The 27965-nt window shown below is 34.7% G+C and overlaps 1 protein-coding gene across 3 annotated transcripts in view; it reads right to left on the bottom strand.

Annotated features, from left to right (window-relative positions):
- Positions 1-27965, bottom strand: part of EXOC6B (exocyst complex component 6B) — a 652998-nt gene that overhangs the window by 377663 nt on the left and 247370 nt on the right. For all 3 annotated transcript variants that reach the window (XR_010109257.1, XM_003808189.4, XM_055107798.2), the window contains 2 exons: positions 24710-24886; positions 8673-8741 (listed from right to left, as the gene is read on the bottom strand). Coding sequence is in view for 2 of the 3 variants with exons in the window: in XM_003808189.4 (XP_003808237.1) it covers positions 8673-8741; positions 24710-24886 (246 nt within the window). In the remaining variant the exon portion in view is untranslated. The remainder of the gene's footprint in view (positions 1-8672; positions 8742-24709; positions 24887-27965) is intronic.

Here is a 27965-nt window from a genome sequence, read left to right as displayed (position 1 = left end):
ATAACTGCCATTTATTTTTTATTTTATTTATTTATTTTTTTTGAGACGGAGTCTCACCCTGTTGCCCAGGCTGAAGTGCAATGGCGCGATCTTGGATAACTGCCATTTATTAAATGCCAATTATGCATGCCAGTGACTGAGTTAGGCACTATTTATTCAATTTATTAATTGTACTATGTAGGTAATTATTATCCTATTTCATGTATGAGAAAGGTAGCCTAACAACATACAACTAGTAAATGTGTGAGTAAATTATTTCAATACTCATGAGTCACCACTGGAGTTCACTTGAGCAAAATCTGTCATATTTTAATATCATAAAATCCGGAGTCTCGCTCTGTCACCCAGGCTGCAGTGCAGTGGCGCGATCTCGGCTCACTGCAACCTCCCCATCCCGGGTTCAAGCGATTCTCCTGCCTCAGCCTCCCAAGTAGTTGGGATTACAGGTGCGTGCCACCACACCCAGCTAATTTTTGTATTTTTAGTAGAGACAGGGTTTCACCATGTTGGCCAGGATGGTCTCGATCTCTTGACCTTGTGATCCACCTGCCTCGGCCTCCTAAAGTGCTAGGATTACAGGCGTGAGCCACCGCACCTGGCAAACATAATAAAATCTTTTTTTTTTAGAGACGGAGTCTCGCTCTGTCCCCCAGGCTGGAGTGCAGTGGCGCGATCTCGGCTCACTGCAAGCTCCGCCTCCCGGGTTCACGCCATTCTCCTGCCTCAGCCTCACGAGTAGCTGGGACTACAGGCGCCCGCCACCACGCCCGGCTAATTTTTTTTGTATTTTTAGTAGAGACGGGGTTTCACCATGGTCTCGATCTCCTGACCTAGTGATCCGCCCGCCTCGGCCTCCCAAAGTGCTGGGATTACAGGCGTGAGCCACTGCGCCCGGCCATTAAAATCTTAATAGCTTATAAAAACTAGCATACACACAGTGATGAGATACAATGCGGTCATACTATAGTCATTCAAAGAATGTAACTTCTCTCCTGGTGTAATGTAATCATATTAAAGCATAAAGCATTAACTTTTATACATCCTTGCTTCTCCAAATTGATTTCATGAAGAAGAGAAATTCAGTAAGTGTTTTTTTAAACAAGGAAACAAATAATAAGATTTTAGTTAACATATGTTCAAACAAATGTACTAGATTCTTTAGTTACCACTTATTTATTCATTCAACTATTTAATAATATTTACTGAGTACTTACCACATGCCAAGTAATGTTGGTACTGGCGGATATAACATTAAACAAAATAAACTAGCCATTTCACAGACCTCATGTTATTTGAGGGAAAAAAATTCATTAAATTTTTAATTATGAAGCTTACTCTTAACCTTAAAACTTGATGTGAATAAACATGATTATTTTTCTATAGACTATTGGCTTAATTACAACCGTGAATTCCCTTATCCAAACATACGATTGAAGAGAGTAAACAAAATAATGGAGCACAGAAACAAAATGTTAAGGAAGAAAGGAGTAAGTGTGTGGCAAAGGAAAAATGCATATTATTGCATGTGTGAGTTCTACACAACTTTCAAGGAACAGATAACTCTTATCTAAGTTGTTTCATAAAATAGAAAAAAGGGGGAGATGTCCAACTAATTTTAATGAGGCTAAAACAACACTGACTTACAAATCATCTAAGGACAACACACCAAAAATGAAAATTTCAGGGCTGTATTACATATGGCCAAACCACAAACACAAAAATAAAAAATAAAGCAACAACGAAAAGGAGTTAAATTCTACAGGATGTTATAAAAGTAGTAACACATGCTCATCAAATTGAGTTTATCTAATAAACACAAGGATATTAATATCAAAAAAAATCTATCAATGAAATTCACCATATTCATAAACTAAAGAATAAATATATTAATATGTATAGAAAACTAATTCAATAAAATTCAACACACATTTATGTTTTCTTAAAAGATTATCAAGAGTCTAGGAATAACTAAATAAAAATTATTTACCAAAAAGCTATATAATGATTAATCAATGAAAAAAGTCAGATATATTCTCTTTAAGATTAGAAATCAGACAAAGAGTCTTACTATCACCTTACTGAACAACAAAGCAATGATGATTCCAGTCAATACAGTAAGACAATAAAAAGAATAATGAGATATAGGAAAAAAAAGTCACTATCTACAGACAATATGATTGACTACACAGAAAACTTAGGAACCCAAATGACTATTAGAACCAATAAAAGAGTTGAGCAAGGTTTCTAGATGTGAGATCAACCTATAAAAATCAATAGTTTTCCTCAATATCAGCAATAACTAATTAGAAAATAAAGTAGAAAACCACAACAAAAACTAAGTATTTTGCTATTTATCTAACAAAGAATGCCCAAAACTATTAACATGAGGTTGGGGGAAAGCTCAATTAAATAATTTAAAAGATCTTCCTCTTCCATGACTGGGATGACTTAGCATTATGAAACTGTTAATTCTTCCAAAATGTAACTACAAATTCAATCAATTCAAATCAAAATTCTAGAAGGACTTTTTGAATAATCTCAAACTTACTATAACATATATATGGAAAAATAAAGATCTATAAATAGCTAATGCAATTTTAAAGAGGAGACATGAGAAGGGACTTATTTTATACCATCTATTTTGATATATTATAAAATATAACAAAAAATGAGCTCAGAAACAGAACAATGTAAATATTGAAATTTAGTATATGCCAGAGGTACTACCAGAAATCACTGAGTGACATACAGATTATGTAGTAGATGGAATTGATAAAACTGAATTCATCATATGGAAAAAAATAAAGCCTCATATTATACAAGGGGTCTTAAAAAGTTCATGGAAAATGCATATTATAAAAAAACTATGCAGGAATTTCAAAATATTTTACACCAAAATAAGCTTGTACTAACTTGTTATAATATGTCTGAACAGGATCTAGTTTGAGGCACTAAAAAGTATAAGACATCAATTTGAAAAGAGCCTCTATTGGAGCAACATGAATTCTACTAAAATTGAAGCAAGCACAAATATCAAATTTATGGTAAAACTTGGGTAGAAGAATGGTGAAATCATTGAAGCTTTACAAAAAGTTTATAAAGACAATGCCCCAAAGAAATCAGCAGCTTATAAGTGGATATTTGTTTTAAGAAGGGATGAGACAATTTTGAAAATGAAGCCTGCAGTGACAGACCATTCATATCAATTTTTGAGAAAACAATCTTGTTTGTGCCCTAATTAAAGAGGACTGATAATTAACAGTACAAACAATAGCCAACACCATAGACATCTCAATAGCTTTAGATTACACAATTCTCCCTGAAAAATGGAAGTCAAGCAGACTTTCCACTCAATGCAAAACCACTGCACTCAGATCCGCTGCAGAAAAGAGCAGAGAACTTTCAATGGAAATTTTAAAAAAGTGGGGGATCAAGATCCTGAACCATTTATGATATGGTTTGGCTCTGTGTCCCCAACCAAATCTCACCTCAAATTGTAATCCCTATGTGTCAAGGGAGGGAAGTGATTAGATTATGGGGGCAGTTTCCCCCATGCTGTTCTCATGATAGTGAGTGAGTCTCACAAGATCTGATGGTTTTGAAATGGCAATTTTTCCTGTCCTCACATTCATTCTCTTTCCTGCCACCTTGTGAAGAAGTTGCCTGCTTCCCCTTCACCTTTCACCATAATTATAAGTTTCCTGAGGCTGCCTAGCCATGCTTCCTGTTAGGCCTGCAGCACTGTGAGTCAATTAAACCTCTTTTCTTTATAATTACCCAGTCTCAGGTAGTGTTCTTTTCTTGAGTGAGTTCAGATTGCATATGTAAGTTCTACACAACTTTCTTTGTTTTTATTTTTTTATTTTTTTATTATACTCTAAGTTCCAGGGTACATGTGCACAACACGCAGGTTTGTTACATAGCTATACACGTGCCATGTTGGTTTGCTGCACCCATCAACTCGTCATTTACATTAGGTATTTCTCCTAATGCTATCCCTCCCCCAGACCCCCAACCCCTGACAGGCCCCAGTGTGTGATGTTCCCCGCCCTGTGTCCATGTGTTCTCATTGTTCAACTTCCACCTATGAGTGAGAACATGTGGTGTTTGGTTTTCTGTCCTTGTGATAGTTTGCTTAGAATGACAGTTTCCAGCTTCATCCATGTCCCTGCAAAGGACATGAACTCATGCTTTTTTATGGCTGCATAGTATTCCATGGTGTATATGTGCAATATTTTCTTAACCCAGTCTATCATTGATGGACATTTGGGTTGGTTCCAAGTCTTTGCTATTGTGAACAGTGCCACAATAAACATACTTGTGCATATGTCTTTATAGTAGCATGATTTATAATCCTTTGGGTATATACCCAGTAATGGGATGGCTGGGTCAAATGGTATTTCTAGTTCTAGATCCTTAAGGAATTGCCACACTGTCTTCCCCAACGGTTGAACTAATTTACACTTCCACCAACAGTGTAAAAGCATTCCTATTTCTCCACATTCTCTCCAGCATCTGTTGTTTCCTGACTTTTTAATGATCACCATTCTAACTGGTGTGAGATGGTATCTCATTGTGGTTTTGATTTGCATTTTTCTGATGACCAGTGATGATGAGCATTTTTTCATATGTCTGTTGGCTGCATAAATGTCTTCTTTTCAGAAGTGTCTGTTCATATCCTTTGCCCACTTTTTATGGGGTTGTCTGTTTTTTTCTTATAAATTTGTTTAAGTTCTTTGTAGATTCTGGATATTAGCCCTTTGTCAGATGGGTAGCTTGCAAAGACTTTCTCCCATTCTTTAGGTTGCCTGTTCTTTCTGATGATAGTTTCTTTTGCTGGAGTTTCACACAACTTTCAAGGGACAGAGTGAGTCCCCAGCTTTGCTGCCCAGGCTGGAGTGCAATAGCATGACCTCGGCTCACTACAACCTCCACATCCCAGATTCAAACAATTTTCCTGCCTCAGCCTCCTGAGTAGCTGGGATTACAGGCACCCACCACCACGCCTGGCTAATTTTTGTATTTTTAGTAGAGACAGAGTTTCACCATGTTGCCAGGCTGGTCTCAAACTCCTGACCTCAAGCAATCCACCTGTCTCAGCCTCCCAAACTGCTGGGATTACAGGCATGAGCCACTGCACCTGGCCTCAGGCAGTGTTCTTTATAGCAGTGTGACAACAGACTAATACAGTTTCCTTGAAGAACTATAGCAGAAGAGAAACATGGCTTTCCCAGTACAATCCTGAAGACAAGGCACAATCAAAGCAATGGCTACTAAAAGATGAAAGTAGTCCAGTCAAAGCAAAAGCAGACCAGTCAAGAGCAAAGGTTGAGGCAACAGATTTTTGAAATGCTAAAGGCATTTTTCTTGTTGACTTTCTGGAAGGCCAAAGAACAATAACACCTGCTTGTTATGAGACTTTTAGCCAAAGCTTTAGCAGAGCTATGCCTGGGAAAGCTTCACTATATAGTCCTTCTCCACTACAGCAATGCTTCTGCTCATTCCCCTTATCAAATGAGGGCAATTTTGCCAGAGTTTCAATGGGAAATCATTAGACATTCACTTTATAGTCCTGATTTAGCTTCTTCTGACTTCTTTTTGTTTCCTATTTTTAAAAAGCCTTTAAAGAGCAACTATCGTTCTTCAGTTAGTAATGTACAAAAGACTACGTTGACATGGTTAAATTTCTAGGACCCTCAGTTCTTTAGAGATGGGCTAAATGGCTGGTATAATTGCTTACAAAAGTGTCTTAAACTTGATGGAGCTTCTGTTGAAAAACAAAGTTTATATTTTTTATTTTTATGTTTTAGTTTCTTTTTTCCATGAACTTCCTAAAGTCCCCTTATATACAATGATGAACCTAAGATGGGTTAAGATGAAAATCTAAATGGTAAAATATTAAATGTAGTATAAAGTAAATACTCTGTGACAGCAGGATAAAGAGGTATTTTAAAAAAAAACTCAAAAGTTTAAACTTATATGGCTAAAATTGATGGATGTGATTACATGGAAACTAAATATTTCTGTTTCATTGAACATAACATAGACATAGTTTAGAGTCTGGTGACAAATTGTGAAAAAAGGACATTTTAAACATTCTAAACTGTCAGTATCTACAATATATGAGGAATTTCTGAAATTTCTCTTTCAGAAAGGAGGGAAAAAAACAAGAAACCCGATTTAAAAAAATGAACAAAGGTTAAAAATAAGCACTTTATAGAATAAAAATCTAAAAAGATCCACTAGTCTATAAAGAAAAGCACAATTTTTACTAATAACCAGAGAAATGCAAACTAGATCCATAGCGCAACATCATTTGAGTAAATTAAAAGCACATACATATACAAATCACTATATATTTTTCAAGGATATTTAAACATCTATGACCATATATTACATATATTAGTGTTATTGTTCTTGGAGATGAGAGACAACTGGGCTTGTAAACAATGAATGAACGGAAAAAAATATAATGAAACAAAATAAAATCCGGGGGGGGGGGCCTTTATGAACTGATTAGAGTGTCACAGTCTAAGATGTATATGATTTCTTATCTATACCTGTGATTGAAAAAGATTGTCAAATTGTTTTAGATGCCTTGATACAATTCAATCTACATTTGGCTTCACCTTTATATAACATGAATGGTACATGTGCAGCCATAAAAAAGAATGAGATCATGTCTTTTGCAGGAACATGGATGGAGCAGGAGACTGTTATCCTCAGCAAACTAATGCAGGAACAGAAAAACAAATATCCCATGTTCTCACTTATAAGTGGGGGCTAAATGACAAGAACTTATGAACACAAAGAAGGAAACAATAGACAGTAAGGTCTACTTGAGGGTGAAGGGTGGAGGATGGGAGGAGAGAGAGAAGCAGAAAAGATAATTTTTGGGTACTGGGCTTAATTCCTGGGTAATGAAATAATCTATACAACAAACCCCCGTGACATGAGTTTACCTATGTAACAAACCTTCACATGTATCCCCAAACCTAAATCTTTTTTAAAAAAAAGAATTGTACATATATCAGACAATATTAATTTTATTTTTGTTAAAAATGTCCGAAAATACATAGAACATAAATAATGGTGGTCTCTAGGTGTGAAATCGTAGGCAATTATAATTTTATTTTCATGTATTATGTTTTATTTAATTTTTGTAACTTTAAAATTTCTAAATGAGTATATGTTACTTTAGTAGTAAGATATTCAGAGCTTCTTTATAAAACCAAAAAAAAAAAAAGAATGTCTTCTGAGAAATTGCTGCTACTGCAATATTAAATTCAATTCTAATGCCTCTCCACTGTTACATGATTCTAGTATGGACATTTAAACCTGTGAGACATACTTATATTCAAATGTAAATACAAAAATCACATTATAAGGCTACACATTATTTTTACTATTCACTATTTTAACCACCTATTTAAAAAAAAACAACAAGGAATTGTAGATTGAGAGAGAGGGAGTGTAAAGGGAGGGAAGACAGAGGAGAAAGAGAGAAGAAAAGAGGAAGATGAAGAAGTGGGCAAGAGAGGGAGAGAAGAGGAAACTACCTGATTTTTAATCTAACCAATAAAACTACCACAAAATATTTCAGACCATAAAGTCCATAGCTCAGTATCCCAAATTGTCAGGAGTAATGACAAAGTGATACTATGTTAAATATATAAACAAAGAGAGACCGGGCACGGTGGCTCACGCCTGTAATCCCAGCACTTTAGGAGACCCAGACGGTGGATGACCTGAGGTCAGGAGTTCAAGACCAGCCTGACCAACATAGAAAAACCCCATCTCTACTAAAAACACAAAATTAGCTGAGCGTGGTGGCACATGCCTGTAATCCCAGCTACTCGAGAGGCTGAGGCAGGAGAATCGCTTGAACCCGGGAGGCGGAGGTTGTGGTGAGCCAAGATCACGCCACTGCACTCCAGCCTAGGCAACAAGAGCAAAACTCTGTCTCAAAAAGAAAAAAAAAAGATATATATATATATATATATATATATATACACAAATAAAAATTGATAAGAGACTGGGCAATAAGACATACTTGAACATATTAAAAACAACCTGATATAAGCACCACTGAAAGTTTCTGTAAAAAAAAAAATCAATAATAGGCTTCTCTCACCAATTTGTCTTGGTTGCTAGAGTTTCATTTTTGACTCACTTTCTGTGTATCTATGTGTCTGCATGTGAGTGTACTACCAAAATGGAGAAAGGGATCATTTCTTAGAATATTATTAACATCTATAATATCCCCCACACAGAGAGGTTCCCTTTTCCATATGGTTTATATGACAAAAGGAGTAATTGTCATTAGGAATAAAAAAGTAAACATTTTCACAAATACTATTTTAATGTGTAAAGACAGAATATTGTTATTTAAATAACTACATTATTAAACTAAAAACAGAAATCTGGATGTAAGACTATTTCTAGTCATAAGCTACTGATTTATTGATGACTAAGAAATGTCACTAGCCATAGCATATTACATAAAAACATAAGAGATTCAAAATTGTCTTTTATAATTAACAGTCCTTAAACAACAAGAGTTTTCTCATTTTTCACTCTTAATAATAAACAGAAAAACTACCAAAAGTTGAGAGAGCAAAGTTTTGAACTCAATGGACATCTTTATTAGGCAGAGCCAGATAAAGACTCACCAGGACAGAATATATATGTAGACATCGATAAACTGGAGAGAAATCCACCAAATCTTGGGCCCCAGGTACCTGCAAACACAAGATTATAACAAAAAAATTCAAACAAAGCTATTAAAAGCAACTACATTAATTGTTACTACTCAAGTGTTTGGTTCTTTTTATAAAGGCCAGTTCTAGCTTGTAAGTGAGAAATACAAAACAAACAAAAAAATAGGTTTCCAAAGACCTAGTTCTTATGTTTTAGCCATAGAATTAATAAACCGTGAAGATATACACCAAGGCTGGCACAAAGCCCACAAGGATGGGTAGCAAAGAGAAACAGGTGGCACCAATCCTGCATTTGCCTTTAGAGATATATCTTTGACCATGGGACTCTAAAGGGAAAATAAGAACAATGTGAGAATACACCTTTCATGACAACTTTGATTTCTAAAAGACATGATAGTGTACATAAAAAACTAAGTTTTAGTAGTCAAAAACAAAACTTGCCACACAATATGAATCACGGCCTGCCAGCCAACTTCTGAAGAACACAAGAATTCGTCAATACTTGAGTCAACATGCAATCAAAATACAGAAATATGCTATGAAAAGAGGGGAGATTATGTGAAAAATAAGACAAAGAATGGAAAAGTCAAACCAAGAAGTAATACCAACATATTTTAATGTGAATAGTGTATGTTAATTAAACCTAGACATCAAAAGAGAAAGTAAAAGAAAAAAAATCAGGTAAGAACTGGAGCCTAGTTTCAATGCCAAAATTCATTTGCTATGTGATCTGACAAGAGTAATTCATAATTTGGTCTCGACTACCTAAGTTGAAAAAAAAATCAGCTGATTTATAGGGATTTAATAATAAAAGGAAATATTGAAACTAAATGTTGAACAAAACAAAATAAAAAGAAAATGAAAAAATTACATAAAGAAACATTCAAAATAAAGACCTACCAGTTTTTACTATAACACTGGTAACTATATAATTCATCAGAATATAAGCAGTAGGCACATCTAAAGTGGGTAGGGCTGATTCATAATTACAAGGTCATTTTCCCTTATTTCATAAAGTAAACCTCATTTCTTCTTTTGGGGCATAGCTTCTTTACCAAGATACTTTTCTTAATGAAATCTACTAATTCTAAAATTCAACAGCACAACACCTATGTTGTTTTCCTTCTGGAACCATCACACCTTTATATTTATGGGTTCAAACTTATTGACTATTCTGTTCATCTGCTTCACACCCATGAGAGCAAAGATTAAATCTCTATATTTAAGTTCCTTGATAGCACTGTATACTCTGTAAGCACACAACAAACTTTTAAGTGAATCTAAAAACTGGTAGTAAGATGGTCAACATCCTATACCATGGTCCAAGAATAACTTTACTTTAAAAAAAAAAAAAACTTTAAGAAGAGGTAATGAGCATTGCAAATTACTGAAAAAAAATATGGAGAGATGTGCAGCATGCAGTTTAAAAAACAATAGGATTAAATAGCATATAAAAATTGTATGAGTGCAAATGGACACTCATTTTCATCTTAATAACACAAAGAGTCCACAGGTGATCATTTTAGGCACTCTTATTTGAAATGATCACAACACTAAAACATCTTTACAGTCTCCTCTTTTGGACTGCAAAGTAGAGACCCAAAGGAAATTTATTTTATCTTGACAGAAAACCAGAGTCTATTTTATCTTGCCAAAATATGAGGAAAATTTCTTTTATCTTGCCAAAAAACCAAAGCCTACAGCTAAGCAAAACACATTCTCAAAAGAAGAAAAATTTTAAAACATCAAACATGATATTCACAATAGTATTTAAACTATATAAAAACTACACATGCATATGAAAAAATATTTAAAAGTTTGATCTGTATAGGAAATGACATGTTTTTCTTTTATTTAGAATTAATGATTTTTAAATTCTTCGTTACATATTTACAAAAAGTTTAAAGAATTTTTCTTACATAATTTTGAGTAGCAAATTCAATCATAATTTTGTTTATATGTTCTTCTTCATGTAGCTTATTTTGTTTAACTTCATCTCAGAACCATAGTTTCACTCAAAAGGAAACTGCTTGTAGCCATTCCTCAGACAAGGCCTTAGCCCTTTTATATGTCAGACCCATCCTTGTAGAATGAACATCTAAATTAAGGGAGAATTTCCCTAGAAATCTGTGATAAATAAGCTAACACAGCCCCATAACAAAGACATTTTGTTACTAATGGGCTGAGACTGGTTTATCTGGGCATACTATTAAAAAAAATGGATATATTTAGAAAGGAGACAAAGGCCATTTTTTGTCATCTCCAACGAATATTTACAACCAAATCTATTCTCTCTGAGGCTGTTGTGACATCATTCTATCAGCTTCAAACTGGCTAAAGTGCTCTCACTTGTAAGTATTGTCTCTTATTTCTTAGCCACTGGAACCACCATCCAGTTAAGTCTTCCTAAGCATAAGACTGCCTGCTTTGAAAGCAGTACACAGAAATCTAGACAAAAAGAGAAGGGAGTAAAATGGGGCTTCCGTTCACAACCTTTACCTCTACTCCCAAAATAGCCTAATATTTAGAAATCATTTTTCCTCTATGCTCCCCTCTGTGAAGAACACTAGGAATGAACACTGTGAGGAACCAAGAAGAGTGCTGTGAGGATAAAGCTATGTAAAGTATGCACTGACTCATGTTGCTTAGCGCAAGATGTGTTTTCTCTGCTGCCACTAATGAAAAAGAATCACAACTACAGAAGGGCAAAAGGAGAAGAGCAACATACATTGGATGTGAAGGAATGCTACAGGTTTGGAAGAATAAGAAGTGAACTTTCAAAAATCTAAATAAAAAGGGGTGGGGAAGAGTATCAGAAGAAAATGTAGTTTTTCCCAACTCACAGAAATGGGTTGTTTTAAGGTCCACATCTTGATCTCCATTTAAAATACTAACTCTCTGTCAAAGCTATATTCATACTTCTTCCTTTTCTTTGACCCTGTCTCCCCTCAAGTTGCAAAGAATGATTCAAGCAGGTTTAGGTTTCAGCTGGGGCAGAGGGAGGGGTCCAAGGACACTTTCCTAAGCTAACAATAACTTTCTAATGGTTTCTGTCTCCTAACAAAAGCCATGACTCCTTCTTTATCAGCTTCATCTAATTTTTCCTTTCCAAAGAAAATAACACAGCCCTTGCATTTTACACATGTCCAAATTTGACAAATCATTATCGACTGCAACTATAACTGATAAGAGATAACTTTGTGGTAGGACGTTGTCATTTCCTCTCATAAGGGCTTTCTTTCTGAGATACAGAAACATGATTAGAATAGTTAAACATTTCCTCTGCCTGGCAGTCAGGAACTCAAGACTTTAAGATACTGGAGTCTGTATTTTTCTAGAAGTTCAAATAGATCTATGAAGATACAAATAGTAGCCACAAATAGTATATTCAAGATTATCCTGCTTTTTTAACTAGTTGTTTTCCTTAAGAATTCACGTGAAATAATTTCATCACCAAGGACAGCAGCTGCCTAATTCCCTAATAGTTTCTGAATGGAGAGCATTAGTGCCTTTTGCCAGTTCAAACCTTTTTCCAGAGGATCAAATAGTAGGTAAGATTTTACATTCTATAACTAAGATATCTGTGCCTCAGAGCATATTATAATATTACATAAACTAAGAGAACTAGGATACATTTTTTAATAACGGATAAATAACGAGCTAGTAAAAGAATGTGAGGATGCCTGAACTTCAGTATCCAGAGGTAGATATAATGGAAGCAACTATTACATTCTTCTATAAATACACATTCACAATTAGAGATCATTGATAGATTAGGCACATGAATTGGTATCTAATGGATCCTACTGGCATCCACGTTTGGTATCCACTAGATACCAATACATATGGCTAATCTGTTCGTTTCAATACATGATTCTTACATTTTTATAATACCAATTAACAGCTTCAATCAAAGCAATAGTTCCTAGTTTTTGTTTGTGGAATATATTTGTTGTTAAATAGCATTTATATTCTATAAATATGGCACCTAACACATGAGACCAATGTATAGATGACAAAAAAGAGTCTGAAAATAGAGGATGTTACAAAATAAATATAAACTTTAAAATGGGATTAATCAAAGGCCCCCTGAAAAAATATTATGAGCCCCCACAGATAATATTTACTACAGAAGATATACAGATTTAGCATAGATATGGGAATATTAGATGATGAGGATGAAAAGAAACATCAACATTTCTGATTACAAAAATTTTTACAAAACACCAGGATGTGACTTTTAGGATATCTTTTTCTTCTTCTCTAGTACATCTTAGTTCAGGTAAAAGAAAGTCTCTAAGAACGGAAAAGTAAATGGTTAAGTTCCTCTCATGGCACATAAGGAAAATGCCTTTACATATTAAAAAAAGGATATTTTGATTTTTAAAATGCATGATGCCATTCAAGTTTTAACAGATACATTCATTTAATATTTTTCTAACCCTTCCCCCAAAAGGATTCAGAGTTCATAAATATTTTCTACTATTTTAAAAGACTTACTAGTGAAGGAAGGCAGGAAAGAAAAATTATCTGCAGGTAAAAATATGATAACTCTACCAGCTTTACTGCTGGGTAAGCATACCCTTAGAAAAGGGGAATACACTATAAGAAAAGATTGCTTGCCTCCCTCTGCTCAAGAAGAGGAGCGATATACTATGACAGATTTACCTCTGCTGCTGATAAAGACAGCACATTAAAATAGAAATGCATTAGTACACTCCAGCCCTATTGTTCCCACAGCTGCACCAGAAGATACACAAATACACAGACACACACACTCTCTCCCTCATACACCTACACGGCATTTATTTTTCTCTTAAGAAGGCTTTCAAAGTAGATGGATCATCCAAAAAGAGTTTGACAGAGATTTGCAAGGAATTTAGATATCTTTCTCACTAATTATTTGAGTACAAAATAGTTTCTCCGTATTGGTAAATGAATGCAGGGACTTGGTGCCCATTTCTGAGCATTACTTAGATCTCAAGTCATTAAAATGTACCAGGCATTTTTCTGCAAAGAGAAGACAACAAATGATTAGCTGAAGGAGCACTGACTTTGCATTCAGAGGATCAATTTTGACAGCCCATATTATGTCTATAAGCCAGGAAATGTCTGGCAAACATTTTTCACCAGTGTGCATTTCAGAACTATGTTGCTTCCCAAAATTCAGAGAAAAGAAGGGTAGAATTCATTTGGATATGAGCTTTTATGCAGCTAGACTAAACACCACAGAAACACCAACAAACTGGAAGGCCTATAATTTTAAGTGACTAGAATTAGCAAAAGCATAAAGAATTTTCTAAACCTTTGAGCATATAAGAATACTGTGGCCAGAACCCTATCCTAAAAAAGCACAAAATTATGCCAAGGAGCTTCTCACAAATTATTAGGATTCTTTCTGAAAAATCCCTAAGCAGATTACCACTTATTAATTACTCAAGTGTTTGCACTAAGCAGAACAAAATCAGGAAAAACCACCATTTCTCCTTACTGAGGCACTGCAAAAAACCTGTGCCCAAAGTCAAAGGATAGCCCCTCAAGAATTCTCTGCTTAAAGCTGAACACTGAGGGCCAGGCATGGCGGCTTACACCTGTAATCCCAGCACTTTGGGAGGCCGAAGCAGGTGGATCGCTTGAGCCCAGGAGTTCAAGACCAGCCTGTGCAACATGACGAAACCCATCTCTACAAAAAATTGCAAAACTTAGCCAGGTGTGATGGCACATGCCTGTACTCCCAGCTACTCAGGAGGCTGAGGTGGGAGGATCGCTTGAGCCTGGGAGGACGAGGCTGCAGTGAGCTGAGATCATGCCACTGTACTCTAGCCTGAGTGACAGAGTGAGACCCTGTCTAAAAAAAAAAAAAAAAAAAAAAGCTGAACACTGGTGAAACAAAAATTCAATTGGTCTTTATTTAACAAGGGTCCACTATATGCTATGAAACTCTAAACCTTTAGGCAAAAGAGGCAATTTTGCACTACTTGGTATTAAACGTAAAAGGTCTGGGAGGATAAAAAATTAAGATGAGGAAAAGTAGGTTAAAATCGCTACATTATTATAGGTAAAGAACAAATATCCCTAATATATAGAGAACCAATAATGAAGAAAAAAACCAAAATCATTCAAAAAATAGGCAAAAGACATAAGCAGTTTATAAAAAAGATATACAACTAGCCCTGAACCTTATTAAGATACTCAACTTTACCCACAGTAATAGGAATGAAAATTAAAACTACAAAGAGATATGTTTCTTATCAATGAGAATGGCAGAAATTCAAAAGCTTAAAATAAATACTCTCTTAAAGAAGCTGTAAGAAAATAGGCAACTCATGCATTGCTGGGGTGGGTGGTGGGGTATAGAAAATAGTACAACCCCTATGGAGGAGAATTTGACATTATCTAACAAAATTATACGTGCATTTACCCCTTGACTCAACCATCCTGCTTCTGGGAAACTACCCTGAGGATATAGCTCCAACCACACGGAAAAAATAGTTCTCAGGTTTTGTTTTGTTTTTTTTTTTTTTTAAGTTTTAAAGTGTTTTGCATATGGTAAAATTCACTCTTTCTAGTAAGCAATTCTGTAAGTTCTGACAAATGCATATAGACCTGTAATCATCATCATAATCAAGATAAGAAGAAACAGTTCCAGCACTTCCCAAAATTCCCTATGCCCCTTTGTAGTAAAATTGTTTCCTGATGCCTAGCCCTTGGCAAACACTGATCATTTTCTATCTCTAGAGTTTTGACATTTTAGGATTGTCATATTGATAGACTCATATAGCATGTAGCCTTTTGAACCTGGCTTCTTCCATTGAACATAATGCATTTGAGATTCATCTGTATTGTTTGATGCATCTGCCGTTTATTCCTTTTTATTTCAGAGTGGTACTTCAATTATGGATATACCACAGTTCATTTATCCCTTCATGCATTGAAGGACATTTGGGGTGTTTCTAGTTTTGGTACTATATGCACAAAGCTGCTATAAATATTAAGCTTCAAGCTTCTGAGTGAATATGCTGGTTCAATACCCAGGAGTGGGATTGCTAGGTCATATATATGACCACTCCTGGCTGTATGTTCAACATTATAATAAACTGCTAAACTGTTTTCCAAAGCGACTCTATCATTTCACATTTTCACAGAAATATATGAGTTCCATTTGCTCTATATCCTTGACAGTACATGGTAATGTCAGTTTTTTTTATTTTAGGTATTCTAATAGCTGTACAGTTAAAACACTACTTTTTAATAAGAAAACATTGGAAATCATTTAGTGTCCATGTATAGATTAGCTGAATAAACCATGGTACATCCAAACAATGGAGTACTATTTAGCAGTAAAAATAGAATGAGAAAGATTTCTATGAACTGATATGGAATAATTTTCAAAATATATTTCAAATAAACAAAGTACAAAAATATATATGTATTATGCTATTAATAATTACGTTGCTTGAGGTAAAATGAAGGGTATACACACAAACACTAACAACACTCATTACTTACAAAAGGTGGGTAGGAGCAGTGTGGAAAGGATAAGGATGAGAATGGGATTTCACTGAATATATCTTCTTATATAGTTTTGCCTTTGAACCATGTTCATATTTTAAATAGTCAAAAAGTTAAATAAGGATAGTTGAACCCTAAAAAATAATACAAAAAGAAACAAACGAACCTAATTATATATCAATTTGGTAACAATCAAACAGAGGAAAAAAAAATTAGCCAAAAGCGTTTGAACATAGTACTCTGAACTATACAGATTTAGTGGGATACACTGTAGGATCAAAAGAACTGTGAAGAAATCTTGAACTTAATAACTTTATTGCTTTTAGTGACATTTGCATAATAATTCTGCAACTATTTTCTGGGTATTATATAATTATCCAAAAGATTAAATATGCTGATACTCTGGAAACCAGAATATTTGCAAATACAAATACAGAATGACAGAAAAGACTTACTACATTAGATTGGAATTAGAAGTATTAGCTTTAACTCGTGATTTATTTTTTTTAAGTCTACACATTAATGTAGCAGGTGTATTTCTTAGCTCTGTCCACAAAAGGGGTATACCTAATGCCCATGTTAGTTTCTAAATATCATTCTCCAGTAAAAGAAATTAGAACTCTCTGAAGAAACGGCTGATGCCAGGGCTAGGGCAGAACCTGGAGTTTCTTGTGGAAAAGAAGAGAAATTAAAGAAAAGAGCAGAGCTCAAAAACTGGATGGATAATTTGGAACAAGTGGAAAATGAAAATGAAAGACAAGATGGAATATAACTCATTGTATATAAAATGATTATCCATGTGCCCATACTAACACTACAAAAAATAAGGGGAGAAAAGGAAAGTTTTTTATAGAAGAATGCTGACTCATAAATGTGAAAGAAATGATAGAAAATCACAACATCTTATAACAACTATAGTAACATATGATTCCAGAAAGTGGCATCAATGAGTTCTAAAACCAGTGGGTGACAAGCTGTTAGGGAACAGGATAGTCACATGGTCTAATGTATTACTAATTACAAGGTGGGACGGGTACCTTTATGGTGAAGAAATCTAGTGAACACCATCTTAACCAATGTCTGCCTCCAGATGTGATGCAATGAAATGAACTTAATATTACCTTTGTAATATTCCTGCCAAAAATGATTAACCTGACTCTAGTCATGAGGATATAACGAGATGTACCTGAACAGATGGATATTAAGGGAGACTAAACAGACATAAAAATCAATGTGTAAAATTTGTCTGGATGTGGCTGCAAGGAAAAAAACGAAGGAAAAAAATCTGCTAGAAAGAACATTATTGGAACAACTAGAGATAGTAGTATAAAGGTTGTATATTAAGTGGCAGTGTCACCATCAATGTGAAATTTCCTGATGTAATCACTGTATTATACTTATGTAGAAGAATGTCATTGTCAGGAAACACAGATTACAGTATTTGGAGTTCCAAATATTATGAATGATGCATGCCACTTTCTTCCAAATGGCTCAGTTTTGGGAGAGAAAAGAAACATACACATACACACACACGCACACACGCACACACCTATTCTTTCAAAATCAAATTTTTCAGAGAGAGAGAGGAAGTGTCAAGTTTTAATAAGTGGACTATTTAAGTGAAGTGTATATGGATACCATATGTGTAACTTTTCTGAAGATGTAAACTTCTTCAAAAGTAAAAGAAAATTTTTAAAAGACGCTATTACAGAAGAGGTAAAATTGAGGGGTCCTTCAGATAAAAGTAGAATAAGGCATTCTTGGCAAGAAGAAGGGGGTAAAGGATTATATTCCACAGTTGCAGTTACTAGCAACTTAGTGCAAGGTGAAGTTTTTTGAATAATCAATGAGAATATAAAAGAGAAATTCTACAAGACCTGAAAAGAGAGGTAGAAGTTTATAATTGAGGCAAATGATTTCAAAGTAACTGGGCACTTACACTATCACCATAAAAAAAAAAAATGAAAAAAACTTTGAGTTGATGTGAGTCATAATATATCTTTACCAATGGATAGACCTAAAAGATCAAAGACTGGGAATAAGAAAACCAAAACAGAACGTCTAAAGCATGCCATAATGTTTCCATTCAACCTTCTAAATTGTCCTTTTGGTATTTCATTATATATATGGGCACCTACTTTTGACTGCATATGTCCTTAATAGGCCAGCTTTCATTAAGAAGTTAAAATTCAAAGCCTACAGGTGTCAATGGGTATTGGGATTAAGTGATGGATGCTGGCAATTTTAAATCATATTCTCTTAATAGACATACTTTGTATATGAAATATCAAGGACTATTATTTATTTTTACAAAGCACAACATTATTTTTTTTCACATCAGTGTGGCCCTGTCAGTCTGTTTTTTATTTTGCCATTTTTTTGGATAGACACCCAATATAAGCAGTATTATATTTTTGTCATCACATTTAAACCATATCCCTGACGGCAACACTGCTACTCAAGGCCAGTCTATTACTACCATGCTTAGAAAAAACTAAATTAGAAATCTAGATTTTTATGTGAATCTAATTGACCTGCAGAAGTTGGCAACTAATTTAAAAATTTTTAAGCATTGTGTAGGCCAACAACCAGTATACAAGCTGTTTCTGGCCCATCGGTTGCCAATCTGCAACCTCTGGTTTAAACTCTAAACTTCTAAAGGCAGCCTTTATTTAAGTTTAAGTTTAAACTCTAAATTTCTAAAGTAGCCTTTAACTTATCAAGGAATCATCCTCATTTTCTGTTACCTTCCTGTCAATAGGAAGTTTTACAATCAATATTTTGAAATTTGGGTCAAATATCACAACCACTATTTTTTACAAGCAATTTGACATAATTATTGTCACTATTTCATAGGTAAGAAAAGGGATGCTGAGAGAAATTACATAATTTGTCCCAATACCACAAAGAAAAAAGCTTGTACATTCTAAAATAAATCTTTTTTGTATACTTTCCAAACACCCTGTGTTATGACTAAATTGTGTTATGACTATAATTGTGCTCCCCCGCAAATTCCTATGTTGAAGTCCTTAGTCCCAATGTGACTGTATTTGGAGACTGGGCCTTTAAAGAGGTAATTAAAATTAAATGAAATCATAAGAATGGGGTTCTAATTCAATAGGACTGGTATCCTTATAAAAAGAGGAAGACACACATTATAAAAAGAGGATGTAAGCAAAGAAAAAAACTGTATGAGAATACGGCTAGAAGGCAACTATCTGCAAGCCAAGGAGAGAGGCCTTAGGAGAAACTAACCCTGGTGGAACCTTGATCTTGGACAGCCAGCCTCCAGAAATGTGAGAAAACAGATTTTTGTTTAAATCACCCATTCTCCAGCATTTTGTTATGGTAGCCCTAGCAAATTAATACATCTCGTTACTTCAAAATTACTACAGCACAACAATAATCAAGACATCCCAGAAGGCTTTCTATTACATGGCATTTGTATTTAAATTAACAATTCCCTCCTGTTGATTCTATACTTCAAAAGAGACACCAAAATCTAGAGAGATAAATCTGACATGAATCATTAGGTCAACAAATATTTATGTGACCCATACTCTATGACAAGTGGTGTGGATGACATGGTTACCACTGTTCCTTAACAGTTGGTAAATAAATTAAGAGAGGTACACAGTAGAAAATGTGACATGTCATAAATGTGGTATCAATGAAGTATTCTAAGAATGCAGAAGCTCTGAAGTAACCTAGAAACAAAGTAGAAAAAATAGGCCCTGCTTTTTCAAACTATTTCTTAATACTGCTTTATTTCAGCAGATTTTTTTTGTTTATAGTAGACGATGTTCATCAGTCCATGCAAATATACATTGCCAAAAATTAGATCAACTTATATTTCACCTTTATTCAAAAAAGCACATGGTCATAATGCCACAACGGTAACTATTATATACTGATAGTCCTGTATGTACAAGGACTGTGACAAAGGCATTATATACATTATTTCATTCAATCCTCACAACAAGCCTATTCTCAGTAGATATTATCACCCTCCTTCTCAAAACTAATATGTTATCTTGAGGGCTTCCTTGCATTTTATCTTCAAATATCTCAAAATTGATATTCCTGATGAGTCTAGATCCATAAATACATTCTCAATCTAAAATGTTAACTACTTCTGATTTTTTTTTAAGTTCTATCTAGATATTTAGGGAAGAACATTAACACCTGCATATGCCCACAGGGTGATTTCAATCCCAATTTCCTAAATCATATTTCCATTAAAAATCAATTGAATTGGCTGGGTATGGTGGCTTATGCCTGTAATCCCAGCATTTTGGGAAGCCAAGGCAGGAGGATCACTTGAAAGCTCAGGAGTTTGAGACCAGCCTGGGCAACATAGTGAAGCCTCATCACTCCCTCTTTTTTTTTTAATCAATTGAATTAAGCTGTTGATCAGAAATGGTTAAATATCAGCAGCTTCATATAGTCCAACCTTAATATATGATTAGTTTTTTTAAAACAAAAAAAAACTCATCTTGTGACTGTTTTATTAGGTTAGCCAATAATAAAATAAAAATGGAGAACTTTACTAGAAATACTTTTCTTTATAACACCCTTCAGCAATCATTAAGAGACTGACTCTTAAACTTCAATAAGCTGAGGTTGGGGAAGAGAAAAAAAGAAAGACTGATTCCTTCAGATGGTTCAACATGTAAGTTGTTTTTTCATTCAAAATGACAATTTACTTTTGAGATTTCATCCTCAGTTCCCCAGGCTGTTAAGCTTTTCCCATTTCTAGTACAAACTTTATTTCAGGTTAACAATGTATTAACTGTCTATTTACCATGTGTTGAGCCATGTTCTAGGTGTTTGGCTTTTCCTACCCACCTTATTCCATGATCTCCTCTTATGCATCATTAAGCTAAAGACACAGTAATAGCCTTAAAATGTTATTCAATGAAAAAAAATGTATTAAGTATATTTGCATTGAAAGCACAGGAAAGGGTAAAAAGTTCTTCACAGAGTAAAGAAAGTACCTAAACTTGTTAAACTAGAATTATAAGATTTTATTTAAAATGCTGGTAATACATAAGCAACAGATTTTAGAAAGCAAACTTAACTTTCTCTTCAAGTACTGTATTTATTGCCAGAAAAAAGTTTAAATCATATTTAAAAAAAAAATAGAAGACCCAAACATTCATTTGTTTGTTTTATTTATATACTAAAAAAGCTTTGTCATGTTTCCATATCGTCTTGTAACTCCAAGTGTGCTCCAGGGACCAGGAGCTCCATCCTCACCAGGGACCTTGTTAAAAAATGCAGACTCAGACTCATTCTCAACCTGTATAATCACAATCTGCATTATAATATGCTTCCCAGGTGATTCCCATGCACATTAAATGTCAAGAAACATTGTTGGACAAAACAGTTCTTAAGTTGGGTCCTGGGGTAAAATGAATTCCACAAACCCCCTGAAATTTCATGCAAAACATTTTGTGACAGAATATATGTACGTTTTACTGGGAAATGACTCCATATATTTTTATCAATCTTTCAAAGTAATACATAACCCCAAACAGATTAAGAATGACTGCCATACAGGGATTCTATGCCACAGTTACCATGCTTACAGATTAAAAATCACAATATTCCAAAAACTATGCAGTTCTCAATGAGGTCTGTTGAAGAATGACAAGAATGAAGGTCAGAACGTCACAGTGGGTCACGAAAGACCTTATCTGAAGAATTTATTCACACCATGCAAGAACTATGCCAAGAAACCAGTTTGGAAACATCTAAATAAATAATTCTCTACATGAGGTTTGAGATTAAGAATGTGCACTTGAAGAAGATTCAAACTGAGAAGTAAATAAATATAAGGTAGAATTTTTTTTAAGATAGAATGCCATTAGATGACAGTGAAGTGCCAAATTTTTGTTTTAAGAGCTCAATCAGCAAATCTTTAATATGAATTGCTTGATTTGAGATATGGAACCATTTAAAAATATTAACTTCCAAGTACATTCTTACAGTACTACTTTTATGAGAAACCTCCAACACATTTTACTAGTCTCACTTTCCTCATCTTCTCTGGACCTCACAGAACAAGGCAAAGAAGGAGCATGGCACAAAAATTAAAGGGAACTTACCCAGGATCTTCAATAGGTCAATGATAAAGAATGGTTTCCTTTCATATATCATGGTTTCAATGATATATAAGAACTGTGCATATATTTTATTTTTCATCTTATCATCTAACCATCTCTTCAGGTATTGTATTATCCAAGGGCACAGACTATGTCTAACCCATAAACCACAGTATCTGACAGAATTCCATCTTGTTCATGGGTACTCCAAATGTAGATTAAAGGAGTTAGTTGGTCCTTCTTGAGACTGATGCTTTATTGTGCTACTACTGTGACTGATCATCTGTGATGGAATCTAATATCTGAAAGTTTGTCCTCCAGGGTGGATCCACATCTTAATAAGCCAGTCATTCCAGGCAAGAAGGGAGAATGCTAGAAAACATTCAGGGGAATGAAGTCCCCTCTATCTCTTTCTATCTCCATGAGTCATTAGGCCAATAGTTGGTTCATTTTACTTTAAAGTGGCCCAATAGATAACACTCAAAAGACTTTTCTTAGCTCTATTAAGAGCTATTAAGAGTTCTTGCAATCCATGTGCAATAGCGATAGGATGAAACTTTCAAGCATTATTAACTATTAATGTACTTCATTTACATAATAAACATATCCTAGTACAATATAAACTTTAAAAATGATAAATAAAATTATTCACTTAAATAGCAGAAGTGTGTCCCCTCAATAATGAAACGTATATAAAAGAATGTAGTAGTTTACGGCTGGGTGCGGTGGCTCACGCCTATAATCCCAGCAATTTAGGAGTCCGAGTCGGGTGGATCACGACGTCGGGTGATCCAGACCATCCTGGCTAACATGGTGAAACCCCATCTCTACTAAAAAATACAAAAAATTCACCAGGCATGGTGGCGGGCGCCTGTAGTCCCAGTTTCTGGGTAGGCTGAGGCAGGAGAATGGCGTGAACCCAGGAGGCGGAGCTTGCAGTGAGCCGAGATCGCACCACTGCACTCCAGCCTGGGCGACAGAGACTCCATCTCAAAAAAAAAAAAAAAAGTAGTAGTTTACATTCTTATGATAGCTCCTGTTCTATCAAACTTAAATGCTAAGGTTGTAGACATAAAAATAACATCTTTATTTGTTTTTCAGCTCAAATAGTTTAAACATTGCCAATTCAACTTTTGAAGTCAAAGAGGAATAATAATAGAGGCAGGCATAATGACAATAGAGATACATAACAGAAGTCAGCAAGGAAGAGTAATGAAGATAGAACAGAAACCAATGTTTTCTCACCACCCTTTAAGGAGCAGGGATTTGTGAAATCCTATGGGGTAGAGACTACTGCCTCTACTTAATAGGTGAAGACACTCAGTTTAACGATTAAACAATTTATCCAAGACTACAAAATTAGGACAAGTTTTGGGGAAGAGAGAAAAGCACGAGAGTAGTAAGGGTATAACAGGAGACAAGTATGGGGAAGAAATAGTGAATCCAGTTTTATCTGGAGAAAGGAAACAAGCACTTACAAAAAAAAGGCTACTGAGTACAAGAGTAAATGATTCCTTACACGTCAGTGGCCATTTTAAAAGTAAATGATATGATTATTAATAACTTTTTAAAACTTAAATGGCAGAGCCAGAATTTGAATACAGTCAGACTCTAAAGCTCATGCTCCTAAACACCACACTCACAAAGAGACATCCAGTTAATGCAAATGATAAATATTTAGAAAAAACATTTTAACAGGAAGTCTCAAAGGTCATAATAGTTTTATTTTTAAAAACACATTAAACATACTTCTAACAACAAAGAAAGATAGAAAAATATGTACTAGTTAAGGCACTTAATCTTATTCTTCCCTGACAGTGACACAGAACTAATCTATGAGGTTATGAATATGTCACAAAATTCCCAGTTACCCTGTAATCACTCATATATTTATTTCCTCCAGAAATGCACACTCAACTTTCTGGAATCTTTGTGTATTTTCCATCTGAGCCATTTCTCAAGGTAAAGAATCTATTTGTTCACTCTTCAGCTTTCGAAGTAACATTTTTTTGTTTGTCTGGACTAACCGTTGCAGTTTCAGCCGAGGTCACCTAGACCTCCTGTCTCTAGGTAGGTAAACTCTACTCTTCCTTTAATGTAGTTCCCAGTCAGTACAGAATTTAAAAACCCTGAAACTTTTCAAAACAGAGGAGTGAATTTAAAATTTAAATTCTCAAAAAAGAATCAGGATCTAAATTATCTTAGTATATCTTCAATTTGCTTAAATTGAGCCTTATTTGCATTCAAAATGGTATTTGATATTCAGAAGATCACACAAACTACATTATATGGATAAACTCTTCATCACATCTCAACCATACTATTTAAGCTTAAAAATAGTCTCACTTCCCCACATCAAATGTTACTTACCTCTTCATCATCTTCCTCATCTTCAACATCCAGAATTCCTGAATCCTGTTCAGACTTCGGACTAGTACTTTCTATCTCTGTATCAAAGATTATATATGCATCTTTCTTAGATTTCCTCTTGCTACCTATTCTGGGTTGTTGCAAGACGATGTTATCCAGGTTTCTTTGCTGCTGGGCCTAGGATAGAGAAGAACACACACAAACACACCAAAAAGGTGGGGTTAGGGAGAGAGAAAGAAAGAAAAAAAGAAAAGAAACAAAACTTAATTAAGCTTTCAACAAACTTCTAATTTTGAACAAATTGATATCTTAACGAAAATACTACAACAAAAGGCCTTAGTACATAAAGTTTTAGTATCAGATATAAAACCATCACATTAATGTATACCTTTTTAACCCTGGAGCCATCGTATTTTAACTCATTTTCCAAGTTAACACAGAAAACAGATAATCAGTCAATATCATCATAAGGCTTTTCAAATATATCCATTAAATCATCACAAAAAGAAATCTATCCAGTTTTGCCTTAGTAGGCCAGGAGATTAGTGCAAACACCTAGCATTTATCTCTTACAAGAAAATACCACATTGAGACCATAATGCTTGGAGGAAAAAGGGTGGGGGCTTAGAATTAATTTTAATACATTTAGGCTTAAGAGACTGTTAAAAACAGTTACGTGGATATAAGAGACCAATGAAATATAATCAGGAGAATGAATTATCTTCAGAAAGTGATTTGAACTAAGTAATCCAATAGGATTCCATGACTGTGATCTGTGGAAAGCAGGGTTATAAAGGGTTTTAAAGGGTTTTTTCTTCTGAACCCTAGAAAAGGTAGTATAATCCCTTCAGCTTAAAAAAAAAATAGACTGACATGGTGGCATGGTTTCAATAGATACAGAGAAGTAGAAAGTGGGACTATCCAGAGTCAACAACAGAAGCATTAAACCACACATTATTAGAGCTAGAAGGTACCTTAATTGCCACTCAGGAAACTGAGGCTAGAAAACAAAGGATTTGCTTGAAGTCACAAGGCAAGTGAGTGGTAAATCAGAAGCTCAAAGTATGGTCTCCTAAATTTCAAATCAGTGACATTTCCACTACATCAACAGTCCCTCAAAGCGTGACCAAAATGTTTCCCAAAAATGAGTTGTGGTCAAATCAACAGGAAATACTGCGTCCCATGAAGCCTTCTTATAGATATGCAAGGCACACTAACAGAATAAAAGCTGGGAGAAGTCCTATTTTAAAGAAACTTGTTTAATCTGGTTTAACCCAGCATGTTCCAAAAACATTTCCCAAGAGAACTTTCCTTTTTTCTTTCTTTTAATGTAATATTTGGTATTACCCCAAGATAACAAAGCTTGAGAATGTGACCTCTGAAAGTATACATTTCTTAATCAATATAAGATATTTCTCCTCAGTGGCAAATAGAAATTAGTTCAGGGAAAAAATCAGTCTCCAAATCTTCTGCATAAGGTTAATGAAATGAAGATAAATATAAAGTATAAAAAGTTAGTCCAGGAATGGTGAAATGAGACAATTATAACAAGGCAGAGAAAAACTTCAACTATGTGAACTAGTTTCTGCCAAGAAAATGAAAAGAATCTACATTCCAGAGATTTGAATCAATGGACATACTTGTTTCTCTGCATATCAGCCATTGATATTTTGGTTAGATTTACATAAATACATGGCTTCAGTAACAAACTGAGATAGAGAAGTACCCCAAATCATTTAATTTAGGTTTGTACATAAGACACAATATCCTCCAAGCCTTTCAGAAACCAAGTTAAATAGAATATTCTATTTTTCTCAAAAGTAAGATGTTCTTCCCCACTTACTTCCAATGCAAAATATACAAAAAGGGATCAAGGACTCCGGGGCACAAAGGAAGGTAGAACTTCCTTTAAAACTTTCATATTTTTAAAAAGCAAGCTTTCAACTAGAGAGTGATCATTTGCTCCCTTAACTCTATCCTCTTGCAGTACAGCAAAACCAAACAATTTCATAAGTCGTATTTCATTGAATCCCAAGTTAATTATATTTCCTTCACAATCAATAAAATATTGTCAGTGTTTCAAAAGCAATGAACAAATGAAAGTTATCATCTATTCAAAATGTATGTTATGGTACTGGCAGGAGGTGGTGAAGACTAAATACTGATATAAATATATAAATACATATAATATATATTAAAATGAAAATGTGACATTGAAGTCCATGAAAATCAAAAAAAGAAAAAGCCCTTCAGAGATCTTTTCTAACATGCTATGCTGTTTCATCAAGATCACTGATTCTATCCCTTCAGAGACCATCATTATAATAATGTGTCAAAGAAGCAGCTGACTGACTTCTGCTGACTGGGATGGAGTAGAGGGAGAGGGGTACAAGGAATACAAACAGCAGCTAGATCTTAGAAAGCATCTAGGTGTTTTCATTTTCTTAGTTGTTCATTCTATTTGTAAGTAATTTTTACACACGTAACCACCTCTTTCTCAAGAGTACTTCATATATATTCTTCTCTGATTTCCTAATATAGAGAAATTGAGCAAGGTTTATTCCTCAAACACTTATCTCTCAAATCACTCTTTCTACTCTCCCAAAACCCAGTAGCACAGGTCTTGTTTCCTATTACTAATGTGTGTTCCACCATCGCCTCATTTCCATCACACCTAAAATGGAACTCATCACCTTCCAATTACAATCCCCCTACCTAATACAGCCAGGCTCTTCTTAAACCACATTTGTTCATCATGTCAATTAGATATAAGGGAAATTGGGCAGGTGGGGAGAGGGATTTAAACAAGTCTAAACTTCATAATCTAACACTTAGATTCCACCATAATAGAAGCTAAACCTAATTTTCCAATGTACTTACCCAATACCCTCCAAGATGAATCTTCCAATTGGATGAGGCTCTACCTCCTAATACGCTGGGTAAATTTCCACTTCTATATCCTTAGTTATGCCATTTCTTTACCTGATTACCTTTCCTTGCCTCAATCTAACCCTTCCTACAAAACCCAAGTAAAATTCTTCTTCCTTTAGAAAGCAATTTCTCACTGCTCTAACTCATGATGCTTCCTCTCTGTACTCCTACCTTCAGTCAAACACGTGTTAAAAGTCTACATGGTACCAAGCGTTGTGTTGCACACTGGTGATACAAAGAAATAAGATGGAGACCCTGACCCCTGAATCTCACATCATACTATTACAGGAAGCAAATCAACAAATAAAGGATAAATATGATAAAA

The sequence above is a fragment of the Pan paniscus genome, chromosome 12, assembly GCF_029289425.2.
Source record: "Pan paniscus chromosome 12, NHGRI_mPanPan1-v2.0_pri, whole genome shotgun sequence".
Classification (NCBI taxonomy): domain Eukaryota; kingdom Metazoa; phylum Chordata; class Mammalia; order Primates; family Hominidae; genus Pan; species Pan paniscus.
This window is presented reverse-complemented; position numbering and strand designations above follow the sequence as displayed.